The 13924-nt window shown below is 46.5% G+C and overlaps 1 protein-coding gene across 2 annotated transcripts in view; it reads left to right on the top strand.

Annotated features, from left to right (window-relative positions):
• Nucleotides 1-13924, top strand: part of KEL (Kell metallo-endopeptidase (Kell blood group)) — a 304774-nt gene that overhangs the window by 285949 nt on the left and 4901 nt on the right. For both annotated transcript variants that reach the window (XM_070071387.1, XM_017342677.3), the window contains exons 5-10: nt 602-726; nt 1039-1185; nt 5445-5507; nt 5600-5788; nt 6024-6172; nt 7161-7290. In XM_070071387.1, the coding sequence (XP_069927488.1) occupies nt 602-726; nt 1039-1185; nt 5445-5507; nt 5600-5788; nt 6024-6172; nt 7161-7290 (803 nt within the window). The remainder of the gene's footprint in view (nt 1-601; nt 727-1038; nt 1186-5444; nt 5508-5599; nt 5789-6023; nt 6173-7160; nt 7291-13924) is intronic.

Consider the following 13924-nt stretch of genomic DNA (forward strand, 5'->3'; position numbering starts at 1 on the left):
CTCTGCTTCTTCCCAAAGGCCCTCAACAGCCAGGGCTGGACCAGGTTGAAGCCAGGGTCCAAGAACTATATCAGGATCTCCCAAGTGGGTTGCAGGAGCCCAAGTACCTGAGCCATCATCTGTTGCCTCCCAGGTACATTGGCAGGAAACTGGATTGGAAGTAAAGGTACTGCAACTCAAACCAGGCACTCTGATATAGGTTGTGGGTGACTTAACCTGCTGCACCACAACACCTGCCCTCCATTAAGAGTGTTCTTTGCAATCTCGCAAAGTTTTCTAGTTTTCTGATTTTTTTCTAATTTTTCCATTCATCTCTCTACTGCCTTCTGTTTCTCCACTTTCCTCTTTACCTATATCCCACTTACTTTTTCCTTTCTTCTATATCTTATTTTCCTCATTGTCTCCTCCATACTCCTTCATCCTGGTCTTATTCTTTTATTGGGTTGATCCACTCCAAATAGAGTTGATTTCCCATCTTCCCAATTTTCCTTACCTCCATTCTTCCCCTTCCCTTTATATCCCTATGAGTCTTCCCTTTCTGTTTCTTTACTTGTCTGCTTACCGGCCTCCACTCATTAATTCTCCAAAACTTCCTTTCTAGAAGCCCCAGGTTCCTGGCATCCAGGCTCTGGGGAGGAAAAAGCCTTCCAATTCTATAGCTCCTGTATGGACACTCAGGCCATTGAAGACGCAGGGACTGGGCCCCTCAGACAAGTTATTGAGGAGGTAAGGAAAGTGGGGGCAACAATGTTAGTCGATACGTAACGTGTAGGACCAATAATGCCTGCTTGGGCTGCCATTTTTTGTAGGGGCTAGACCTCTTTCCTATGGGTCCTCTGGCCAGAGACAGAACATGCCAATGCCATGTGGAAGGCTCAGGACTGTGGGTGAGGGCAGAGAAAGCAGAATAGATGTAGTCCTGGAGGGATCCAAGGACTCAGAAATCATGGGTTATCAGCTATGTGCAGAAGGCAGGATCAGGACGATGAGGGTAGCTCACAAAGACCAACATTTTAGCTTCCTCTCTCTTCTTCTCAGCTTGGAGGCTGGCACATCTCTGGCAATTGGACTTCCATAGACTTTAACCAGACTCTGGCGCTTCTAATGAGTCGGTATGGCCACTTTCCATTCTTCAGAGCCTATCTGCAACCGCATCCGGCCCCTCCACACACACCAGTTATCCAGGTGAGGGATGGATTGGCACAAACACAGGTGCACTCCTCGAACTCTAACCTATCATCTCTTAGGTTGGGGAGACAAGACCAGTGTACAGGGCAGAGAATATTCCCATTTGAAAGGAAAATTGCTGATATGAGAGTCAGAGAAACCCGGTGACGGTGGGCAAGGGAGAGGCAGTGCCATCTCTGAGAGGTTGCAGCAGATGCAGTCTTCCTACTGCTAGTTTGGATTATTCCCAGAGCCTCGTAGCTAGTCTTCCCAGCTTCGGGATTGCCCTGGTCTCTTCTACTCTTTAGTTTCACCAGAGGGACCTTTTAAAACCGAGAGCTAATGAAGATACTGTCTGTTTAAAAGCCTTCAGTGGCTTGCCAGGTCAGCAGGATCTAGTCTGTAGTCCTCAGCCAAGCCTTGTTAGTATCTTCATGATCTGGTCCTTGTACACTTCTCCAGCCTTATCTTCTGCTGCCTCCCGCCCCCTTAGACTCTCAGCTATGCTGACTCACTGGTAGCTCTGAGAATATCCCTCTTTTTTTTTGCATGTGCTGCTTCCTTTGCCTGCAACAATGCCCCACACTCAGCCTGCAAAATGCTAACATATTCTTTCAGTGCTGACATCCGTGGCTGTCTCTTCAAGAAGTCTTCATAGACACCCTAGCCATGAGTTAGGTGAAGCCCTCATCTCCTCGTGCTTTCAGCAGTTAACACTCTGTACTGATGACTGTGGGCCTCCTCAGAACAGGACCATACCTCATTCACCTTTGTTCTCAGGACCTGGTGCATGGCTAGGCAGCTGGGGCCCTCGCCAGGTGTGTGTTGAGGGAGAAAATGAATAGGGGAGCCATTGCTATTGTGGTAAGCAATGTGATGCTAGATATTTGGCCCCTACTCTCAAAATTTCACAAGATCATAATAGGATGAATATATAAGAACAACTGATCATCGGTATAAGGTACACTAAAATTTAATTTTCTGAAGGTTTTTATTTATTGAATACAAATTTTCATATGTATAGCTTTTAGGGATATAGTGTTTCTTCCCCCCATTCCTGCCCTCCCACCCTCACTCCCATCCCACCTCCCACTCCCTTTCCTGTTCCATTTTCCATTAAGATTCGTATTTGATTGACTTTATATACAGAAGACCAACTCTTTACTAAGGAGAGATTTCAACTACTTGTACCCACACAGACACACAAAGTATAAAGTACAGCTTGAAGACAAGTTTTACCGTTAATTTTTGTAATACAACTCATTAAGGACAGAGGTCCAGCATTGAGAGCAAGTGCACAATGACTCCTGTTGTTGATTTAACAACTGACACTCATGACGTCAGTGATCACCCGAGGCTCTTGACGTGAGCTGCCAAGGCTATGGAAGCCTTTTGAGTTCACAAACTCCATCAGCTTTTAGACAAGGCCATATGCAAAGTGGAAGTTCTCTCCTCTCTTCAGAGAAAAGTATATCCTCCTTTGATGGCCCCTTCTTTCCATGCTAACATTTAATTTTAAACAGTATGCTCAAGAGTTTAACCCATGCGGCCTGAGGGCATTAGTTAAGATCTGAACTAGTTAAAGAAAAGCTCAGAGGGGAGGCTCGGAGCATAGTTGATGTTTGTGGGTGAAGGTGAAGCTTGAAAGGTGTTGAAAGGTTGGAAGGAAAGTCTTCGGTGAGGGAAGAACCTGCAATGATGTGATTTCTCTGTGGTGTCAGTGAGAAGAATGGTCTGTTTAAACAAGAATATGGATATACAGATGGGGTGTGGTGGGAGGTAACAGTAAGGCTGAAGACCTCACCTTGGGCCTGATTATTTCTGTCTGCAAAAGCCGTAAACGTGATAACTGTTGACATAATAGACAAACAGAGCTACTGAAGCCTTTCAAACATTATGACGTGTGTGTGTGTGTGTGTGTGTGTGTGCGCGCGCGCGCGCGTAGAGCTTCAGCTGAGTCAGCACTTTTGGAGGTCAACCTGGAGATGCGGAAACTAAAAGGTCCTGAAATAGTGGTAGAAATGGGGCTGGCGCCGTGGCTTAATAGGCTAATCCTCTGCCTTGTGGCGCCGGCACACCAGGTTCTGGTCCCAGTTGGGGTGCCAGATTCTGTTCCGGTTGCCCCTCTTCCAGGCCAGCTCTCTGCTGTGGCCAGGGAGTGCAGTGGAGGATGGCCCGAGTCCTTGGGCCCTGCACCCACATGGGAGACCAGGAAAAGCACCTGGCTCCTGGCTTCAGATTAGTGCTATGCGCTGAGGGTGAACCAACGGCAAAAGAAAGACCTTTCTTTCTGTCTCTCTCTCTCACTGTCCACTCTGCCTGTCAAAAAAAAGAAAAGAAAGAAAGAAAAGAAATAGTGGTAGAAATGGAAAGGAAAATGCAGGCCTAAGGATTTAGGTGACTTCATCCTGTAGGCGATGGTCTGTAGAGTTTCTAGAGGAGTTGATGACTGAATACAAATGAAGGAGACAGAGAAATCACCATATGACCCCATAGCTTTGATTCCTGTGAATGTGAGGAGGGTGGTTACTGGCAAGTGGAGTTCGGAGGGACTCTTGGAAGAAGAACAAAGAGAATGGACGCAGGGGGAGCAGCCAATGAAGGGTGCAGGGGCAGAAATGGAGCCCCCGAAGAGTAAGAAAGGTCTGGATGGTGGGAGTTAGACCAGCATGGATGGCTGGACACAAAGGGAAAGGCAGCAGCTTCCGGAAGAAGGAGCCACTATTGATTCCAGGATCTCTGAGCTCAGAGAATGAAGAACATGAAGACAATCCTAGAAACCCGAGGTAGTCAGAAGACAGTAATGGAAATGGACACAGATTGCAGTTCAGCAGAACAGTGTGGAGGTTGAAACAATGGACATTGACACGTTTGCATTCTTTAAACTTGGACAAACAACATGATGAAAGAATCAAGTGGCGATTTTTCCAAGGTAGAGTAAAAGTACATATCTTCAGGTGAAAATGGGATATTGAAAGTGGAGAAAAAAGAAGTGTAGGACCTAAAATCTTTGGAATAGAATCAAGGCACACTAAGGTCAGAACTGAAGTGAGATGTGTGGGTACTTGTCTGGGGTACAGAATTCTAGAAGATCCCCAGAACTCAGTACTGAGATAAATAGTGTTAAAATAGAATATCCTTAAACATAAAAATCAAGGCAGAAATCTATGATGAACAAAATATCGAATTTTGGTTCATTGTAGATTTTTTGAAAAAAAGCTCATTTATTCTTTCAAAATAGAATAGAACTTTATGGTGAATATTTTGAAAACACATAATTTTTAAGAAATCAAAAATCAGTGTTGATTTTTTTATTAAAGATTTTTATTTATTTATTTGACAGGTAGAGTTACGACAGTGAGCGAGAGAGAGAGAGAGAGAGAGAGAGAAAGGTCTTCCTTCTGTTGGTCCACTCCCCAAATGGCCTCAATGGCCAGAGCTATGCCGATCCGAAGCCAGGAACCAGGTGCGTCTTCCTGGTCCCCCATGTGGGTGCAGGTGCCCAATCACTTGGGCCATCCTCCACTGCCTTCCCAGGCCACAGCAGAGAGCTGGACTGGAAGAGGAGCAACCGGGACTAGAACCTGGCACCCATATGGGATGCCGGCGCCACAGGCGGAGGATTAACCAAGTGAGCCACAGCGCCGGGCCCAGTGTTGATTTTTTTTTTTTTTTTTTTTTTTGCTTATTGAACTGGAATTTATTTTATTTTTTTTAACTTTTATTTAATGAATATAAATTTCCAAAGTACGATTTATGGATTACAATGGACAGTGTTGATTTTTTTTAAAGACAGGTGTTTTTTCAAAATGAATCAAAAATATGTTGAAGAATTTTTTGAAAACATCCATTGTCTTTCAAAATAGATCAAAAATATATTTTGAATTTTTGGGGGAATCTATGATAAGGTTTTAGTATTTAATTCACTATGGACTTTGCATTAATTTTTATTTTTAAAAATAATATATTTATTTTGATCATCTTTTGGTACCTCTTACATTTTCTCCCAAGATGGGTGTCCCATGCTTCCCTTACTCTAGACCTGGCATAAGGAATAGTTCCCTTCTGGACACTGGTTATTACGCTCTGTCTTGTGGAGTACACCCAAATGCGTTGTCATCCTCCCTGTCTTCACATTTCCATGTCTGGACTCTGTCTCTTCTCCATCTCTGCCTACTCTTTACTCCCATCTCCAGATGCGATCTTCCCCACCACCCCATACCTGCCCTCTCCATCGCCCTCGCTCCCCACTTCTCTCCAGCCTCTCTTATGTCTAGATAGACCAGCCAGAGTTTGATGCGCCCCTCAAGCAAGAGCAGGAACAGAAGATCTATGCCCAGGTAAGGTGATGTGTGGACCAAGGCCCTGTCCTCAGAGGCCGGGAGGAAGCCAGGGGCCTCTGGCTCCCGTGGCTGAGGTTGCCTCCCCCCAGATTGTGCGGGAATACCTGACTTACCTGAATCAGCTCGGAACCCTGCTGGGAGGTGACCCAGGCAAGGTGCAAGAACACGCCTCGTTGTCTATCTCCATCACCTCCCGGCTGTTCCAGTTCCTGAGGCCCCTGGAGCAGCGGCAGGCACAGGGCAAGCTCTTCCATACAGTCACCATTGACCAACTGCAGGTGCCTGGAACTGGGGTCCTGGGTGGGGCCTGTGGGCATGAGGGTCTCCCTCCAGACTTTCTTCACCCTGCCCTCTTCCTCCGTGTGCCCTCAATCCTTCCATCCCTCTTTTTGGCTCTGTCCGCTCCCCAAGCCCACACCTGTCACTGCTCTTATCTCAAACCCAAGGGGAAGCCCTTTTCCCTTCCTTCTTCTTCCTTTCCTTTCCCCCTCAGCCTTGTGTCCCTCCTATAAGGAAATGGCCCCTGCTATCGACTGGTTGTCCTGCTTGCAAGCAACCTTCACACCCATGTTGCTGAGCCCCTCACAGCCCCTCGTGGTCCATGACCTGGAGTACGTGAAGAATATGTCACAGCTGGTAGAAGGGCTGCTGGTGAAACACAGGTTTGTCCCAAGTGGACTGGGGGTGGGGGAGACGGGAAGAGAGCCCATGGTTCACAGGTCTCAGGGGCCAATGAGATCATGGGAGTGCAGGCCAGGATGGGCCTACTGGGAAGGAGAGAGGCACTGACCACATCTTGGGGCAGAGATGGAGTGGAGTAGAGGGCACAAACCAGAAAGGGGCAGACAGGTGTTCAGGATAAGGGAGAACAGCTGAATTGAAGTATACAAGGGCCAGCCAGACACACGGTCTGCTGGGCACAGCACCTCCACCTGGAAGGCCCAGTCACTGGGGACGGCTCAGTTGCTGGGGACAGCCGAGGGCATTTATGTCTTTCCTGCAGCCGAGTGCTATGGGCAGGAGCAGGAGGCACGTGGGACGGGGAGCCGGAGCTGGAGAAGGCAGGGGTGCTCTGGGGGATGAAGTTGTGGGAGGGGCCATTTCCCGGTGGTGTGAGTGGCTTCGGGAGCCTTCTTGGGGAAGAAATCCTGAGAGCATTCTGATGGGATCAGTAAGTCGAGCAAGGTGGGGGCCGTGGAAAGATAGCTCTACACTGAGCTGTGTTCCCTGCTACCTGTGTGGTCACCACTCTGAGCCAGTGGCTTCCTGCCCAGGAGAAGTCGCAGAATACCACGCAGTGGTGCTCAGGAGAAGCATCTTAACATGCACTGAGACCTCTGGGTGTGGAACTAGACGGAGCTGTTTTATATCTGAGTTGTCCAGCCATCACCTAGCCTGGTCTTTCTCCCCCTGGCACTTGAGAAGGCTGCCACGTTATCTAGTTCCTTCTGTCATTCTCCGAACCCATCCTACCCCACACCCAAAAAAGATCTTCTCGGCTTGTTTGCATGTCAAAATTGCTGTTCCTTATCCGCATGGAGGAAAAGGGGCTGCCCCAGGAGGATCAAGATGACTTACCTAAGGGGAGACTTTTTACTGAGGACTCCCCAGAACCCTGGGACATGTATGGGGTCCTTTTTGCCTTTGCAGGAACTTTCTGCAGAGCCACATGATCTTGGGGCTGGTGGGAACTCTTTCTCCAGCCCTGGATAGCAAATTCCAGGAGGCACGCAGATCGCTGAACCAGAAACTGCGGGAGCTGACAGAGCGACCACCTCTGGTGAGCAGAGAGGGATGTATTTTCCCAGATTGGGGTGAATGCTGGCACACTCTGTTGGTGAAGGGGGAATGAGCGTGGAGGGCCCTCGTGTCCGAGCTTTCCATAGAGGCAGGCAGGTTGGGAAGACCGAGCTTATCCAGATATCAGACTTGTAGGCTCACATATCCTGGCCACTTCTCTGCTGTTTGCTGGATATTAGAGTTTAAATATGAAATCTGAAATCACTGAGGATTGCTCTTCGTTTGTCATTACCCTTAAACTCTGTCCAGTTGTCTGTGATCTGTTCAGCTCTATGATTGGAGGACCCGGATCTAGAGCTTAGGTGTTCTTGGGATAAGAGACAGATATGGCAAGCAGTGGCCTTCCTTATGTCTAAGTGATTCCACGTTCAAAGTGGTTCATAAAGAGCTGACTTCTGACATGCAGGGCAGGGGTGAGTCCACTGAGCCACACATGGGCTTTGTGGTGAAGCTCCTGATACATCTCAGGAGAGGGCTTTGTAACAGGTGTGTTTTGTTGGCCGGCACCGCAGCAAACTTGGCTAATCCTCCGCCTGCGGTGCCGGCACTCTGGGTTCTACTCCCAGTCGGGGCACCAGATTCTGTCCCGGTTGCTCCTCTTTCAGTCCAGCTCTCTGCTGTGGCCTGGGAGGGCAGTGGAGGATGGCTCAAGTGCTTGGGCCCTACACCCACATGGGAGACCTGGAGAAGCACCTGGCTCCTGGCTTCGGATTGGTGCAGCACCAGCCATAGCGGCCATTTGAGGGGTGAACCAACGGAAGGAAGACCTTTCTCTCTGTCTCTCTCTCTCTCTCTCACTGTCCACTCTGCCTGTCAAAAAAAAGTGTGTTTTGTTAGCCAGCATCTATCATGTTGACCAAGATGCAAAGACGCTCCTTTGCTGAGACCCTTGACGAGTCCAAAGGCAAGTAGCAGTGTCTAGTGCCTTTATACAGCCAATCCTTAGTAAGGCCTCCGATTAGTCTGAAAATCATTGGGTTGTTTTCCTTAGTAATTTGTGGTCTATGGTCTGCCTTGGAGAAACTCTGCTTTGCCAGCCTGATCTTTCTGTAGAATTCAGAGAGGGGTAATGTGTTCACAGGGACTGGGATGTAGTTATGTCTTATTAAGAGCTTATAATGTGCCAGACCCTTCTAAGTCCATTAGTCTGTGAGCTGTCTTCACCCCCACAGCACCATGATGTTGCATGAGTACTAATTTATCCTCGTTTTAAAGGTGGGTAAATGTGAGTTCAAAGGTTAAGGAACAGGAACAGATACAGAGGCTAATAGAGCTAATAAGTTGGTAGAATGAGGGTTTGAACTCTGGTAGTCTGGTTCCAAGGTCTCTGCTTACTCATTGTGCTAAAAATCATTCCTCCTCAGGACCTTCAAGAAACTTCTTGAGGATAAGTCTTCAAGAAATTTCTGCCCAGCCTGTCTCTAGGTTCAGAGGAAGCAGAATAGAGACCCAGATCCTCTTTTTTGGGGACGGGGGTTGTTACAAAATCCCTGGCCACAAACAGCTTCCCGCAAATCCCAGCACCATGGCCTGACAGCACTTCTTGAGGAGTGTTGTAATGGTGCTAACATTGAGACTCATGCTCAAAGAATGTAGAGGCCTATAAATCCTGAAGTCATTATTCTTTCCATTAAGGTACATTAATGTCCTTGGGCTTAAAACTGAATCACACTCTGCCAACAAATAGTTATGTGACCTTGCAGAAGCCACCGGGCCCTCCACAGCTGGAATACAATATGACACATAAGAGCAGCGTTAGTACCCGGTGCACGCTGAGTAGTCACTGTTTGTCAGCATTTAGCACAGAGTATTTTATCTAACACTCCTCGTAGCACTGAGATTTTTACTCTCCATTTTGCAGGTGCAAAAATTGGCTCAGAAAAAACAAGTAACTTTCCCAAGATCATGTAGCTCATAAATGAAGGAACACATGCCAAAAACAGACTTGTTTGGCTCATGAGGTCATGTTTTTAATCATATACTGTGCAAGATTGAGAAATAAGAGAGTGCCACAGTGGATTAGCCAACCTTTCTCCAAAGGGCACCATGGTAAACATGTTTGGTTTTGTGTTCCATAGAGTTTGTTATAACTCAATTTTGTCCATTTTACCTTGATACAGTAAATTTTAAAGTAATCACATATCATTTCCATTCAATTATTTATAGCCATTGTTTATATTCCTACCAACCTAGAGTCTTTTTGCTTTAACATGTTATTCAGTGAAATATTAAGTCTTTTTACTGTAATGTCAATTTAAAATATGTAATCTAATCTTAACTAAAAAAAAAGGCTGGGAGAAGGAAAGAGGGTGAGAAGGAGAAGGGGAGGGAGGGAGGGAGGAAGGGAATCTCATCATGTTCTTAGAAGATCTGTATCTTCAAATATCTGCTAAAAACTAAATCAAATGAAAATAAAAATTAACTCAACTCTGTCCTCATAGCACAAACGTGGCTGTACACTAAATGGAATGGTAAAACTGTGATCCTATAGAACTCTGGTTGGGACAGCAGAAACACTTGGTGTTCCTAAGAGGGAAATATCAGGGAAGGTTTGAATGATCAGAGAAAGCTTGGTTGTGCAGGAGCAATATCTACTGGGGGGATGAGGCTTTCTAGCAGAGAAATAGGGGTCATGCATCCCATGGAGCAGGGCAGCTGAAACTTGATGCAGTATGAGCAAACCTCCTGGCGACTCTGGCGAAGAAGAGATAACTTGGCCTGCATGCAAGGCTGTGCCCAGTGCTACTGTTGCTGGTGCATGCCCTGGGTGTTTGCTTGTTCCAGCAAGGAAACCAGGGCAACTGGAACACAGTAGGATAATATTGGGAGTGAATCAGAGAGGGGAAGAGAGGGCCATGGAGCAACGGGGAGGTCATTTTAAGGACTTCTGCTTTTCTCTGCATGAAATGCGCACATGCAGAGGAGTGGGATCTGAAAAATGTTTTAGAAGAAAGTATTTTAAGGTAGGCAATGTGATTTCCTGACTATCTATAAGTGGAATAATAGAATCAAAGACAACACCAAGGTTTTGCCCTTGATTTGGTCAACATTTTTGGTTCTAGTCAATGGCCATTAAATAAAGACTTTTGACCATTTTCTTCTGAGTGAATTCTAATTTGAAAGACTGCTCCACCCCATTATCTGACCACCTTCTTGTTGTTTCGAATACACAGTCAATGAAAATGGCATTAAGCCAGGTTTTCCTTTTTTTCAAGACTTATTTTATTTGAAATGCAGAGTTACACAGAGAGAGGGAGAGACAGAGAGAGACAGAGAGACAGAGAGAGACAGAGACAGAGACAGAGAAATCTTGTATCCACTTGTTCATTCTCCAAATGGCCACAACAGCTGGAGCTGAGCTGATCTGAAGCCTGAAGCCTGGAGTCTCTTGCGGGTCTCCCATGCAGGTGCAGTCGCCCAAGGTGTTGTGCCATCTTCCACTGTTTTCCCAGGCACATTAGCAAGGAACTGAATTGGAAGTGGAGCAGCCAGTACTCAAACTGGCGCCCATATGGGAGCCAGCACCACAGGTGGCAGCTTTACCCTCTATGCCACAGCACTGGTGCTAAGCCAGGTTTTTCTTTGCCAAACTCATGAAGCTGAGTTTTAGGAATTAAAAGCAGGACTCCACATTCATATCAGTTAAAGGTGAATCATTTATATTCAACCCAACATCTCAGTTTGTTCAGGCAGTTTTAACCTTTGTTTCAATCATCCCTTCTGTTACTTTTCCTTTCCAATCTTAGGTCATTTACAGTTTTATTCAATGAATCTTCATCCACCCTACTGTTGAGATCCTGAAGAGTGAAAGGCGTCAGATCATATTACTGAAAACCTCACTACAGATTCTTCTGTCATTTATGCCATGAGTATTTACTGAATACTTACTGACTATCCCAGATACCTCTCTAGGCATTTGGGATACAGCAGTGAACAAAATAGCACATATTTCTGTCTTTAAGCACTTTATGCTATTGCCAGAAGAAAGACAATAAGTAAAACAGGTGGTGTAATCAAGAAAGCAAAAGGAGAAGTGAAGAGAGGGAAGGCTAGTGGGGAGCAGTTACGATTCTCAGGGGAAGTCACATGAACTTAGTCATTCATCCTTGATGTCCAGTTATGGTTCAGCCAGATGAGCATCCAACCAAATCGTGCTATCATTCAGCATTGATTTCTCCATCTAATTCACTGGAACTTAATTTGTGGTCTTATCAAATGTCTTCATAAAAATCAAGATAATGTAAACATAGCATAGAAGTATTATAGAATATATAGAATACTTTCAAGGTATCATTTCACATAAATCGGTGAGGAAGTTGGAACAGATATTGTTCTCATTTTTTATAGATGAAGCACAAGGTTTATGTTAATAACTCATACTTAGTCAATCCTGAATTCTCTATTTATTGGTAATATTGTGGTGGCATTGAGGATGAATTTAATGTGCAGATGTATCTTATTGGCCCTTACAGTCTTTTGCAAACTTTGAATTAATTATCAACATTCAAATATTAGGAATTGGCATGCCAATATTTATATTTCAAGCCTGTGTGTGTGTGTGTGTGTGTGTGTTAGAGAGAGTGTGTGTGTCCAGGCAGCATGGGGCCAGCCTCTAAGAGTGGCAAACATTCACTTTGGCTACATGATGTAGATGCAGCTCAGATTGGACCAGATCCACTTTCTCCAGTCCACCACATCTTGTGGTTCTGATGTGGAGCTGTAGCTCACAATTGTGTCACCACAGGACACCTTTCCTGCTATGCACCATTGGACAAGCCTTCTAACTGGAGGGGTCTTCATTATCTTGGCATTATATATCCTCCGTGATCCCACCCTGGCCCTCCAGACTCCTGGAATTGTCCCTGATTTCTGTCCTTTCTCAATAATTATTATACCTGTTGCTATATATGCACCTTTTTCAGTGCCCTAAAATTAACCTTAGGCAGCTTATTATCTTGTGTTTGAAGTATGCCATGCATCCTCTGCATTTTAAAGACCTTTTTTCCTGTTTCTCAGTCCATCTTTTTGATCAATGTGGTATACTCTGTCATTTGACGTCTTGACAGACAGCCATAGAATTGCATTCTCCAGGGTCGGCGCTGCGGCTCACTAGGCTAGTCCTCCGCCTAGCAGCGCCGGCACACCGGGTTCTAGTCCCAGTCGGGGCACCGGATTCTGTCCTGGTTGCCCCTCTTCCAGGCCAGCTCTCTGCTGTGGCCAGGGAGTGCAGTGGAGGATGGCCCAAGTGCTTGGGCCCTGCACCCCATGGGAGACCAGGAGAAGCACCTGGTTCCTGCCTTCGGATCAGCATGGTGCGCTGGCCGCAGCGCGCCAGCCGCGGCGGCCATTGGAGGGTGAACCAATGGCAAAGGAAGACCTTTCTCTCCTCTCTCTCTCTCTCACTGTCCACTCTGCCTGTCAAAAAAAAAAAAAAGAAAAAAAGAATTGCATTCTCCAGAAGCTGAATCCCAGAGCAAAAGACGTTGCAGAAGTGCAGAGAGACTCAGGGAGTAATTTAGGCACCAGGAGGTGAGAAAGGCAGGCAAGTCCACGTCATGCCCTCAGGTGGGCTCCCCATCTGCCGGCCACAGCCATGGTTGTCACAATTGTTTGAGTAATATTCCCAGAACCAAACTTGTGGGGAGGGGGAAGGACACTGACGGTGGTCAGCAGAGCCTCACATGACCTTGTCTTTGTCCTAGTCCACGCCATCGAACTCAGATTTCTTCTCCACTCCTGTTCACTTTTATGTTGTGTTTTAGAGCTCATCGTACACCACAGAACGTCTGAGCCCCTCGCTCCCGTGAGAGAGAGACTTCGTGATGTGGGCTCGAGCATGCAGGTGTAGTCAGAGAGGTCTGGAGCAACCTCCCACGACAGCAGGCTTAGGGGTTCCTTCTTCAACAGCCGCCATATTGGCCTCCCCTCTCTTTCCCCTAGCCAGACACTTCAAAACCCTCTCAACCTCAGGACCAAGCCAGCTCATGCTGAGAGCATTAATCTTTCTGCCTCCCCTGCCAGCAAATCTTTAGGAAGTAAATAAGTGACCAGAATGAAGTCTCTGGTTTCATCTCACCAAACCCAGGTTGGCACCACAGTACCTGGTTTTTGTTAAGTCCCACTTCAGCTTCCCTCAGGCAGGACCTTACTCCTTTTTCCTGGCTCTTCAAAACTATCCAAGCCTACCACTGAAACTTTTTCCAGCCTCTCCCCCCACCCACTTCCCCCTCCCATGTGTGTATTTTCTATTCTCTAGATCTCATTGTTAAAAAGAAAAGAAAAAAAAAAACAGCTTTCAGTTGCTTCTGCCCTGCTGAGTTGCCGGCTCTAACATTAATGACCCTCATCTTCTCATCCTATTCTCCCTGATTTGGCTGACAGTCTCCTAGCTCTGAAATTGTACATGTGGTCTTTGTTCTCTTGTAGAAAGCAATAGGACAGCTGTGACCCCGTGTTCCTGGTAATCTTCTTCTTTATGAAATCCTGTAACACACAATAGCCCATGCCGAGAGTGGGCTGAGGGGCTGGAGGGGGAAGGCAGTCACTGCCCCTGATTTCTGTTCAGGGAGTCATTGCTGGGGTCCCGAAGCTCGGTGTGTGGTGAGTGGGGACAG

The sequence above is a fragment of the Oryctolagus cuniculus genome, chromosome 3, assembly GCF_964237555.1.
Source record: "Oryctolagus cuniculus chromosome 3, mOryCun1.1, whole genome shotgun sequence".
Classification (NCBI taxonomy): domain Eukaryota; kingdom Metazoa; phylum Chordata; class Mammalia; order Lagomorpha; family Leporidae; genus Oryctolagus; species Oryctolagus cuniculus.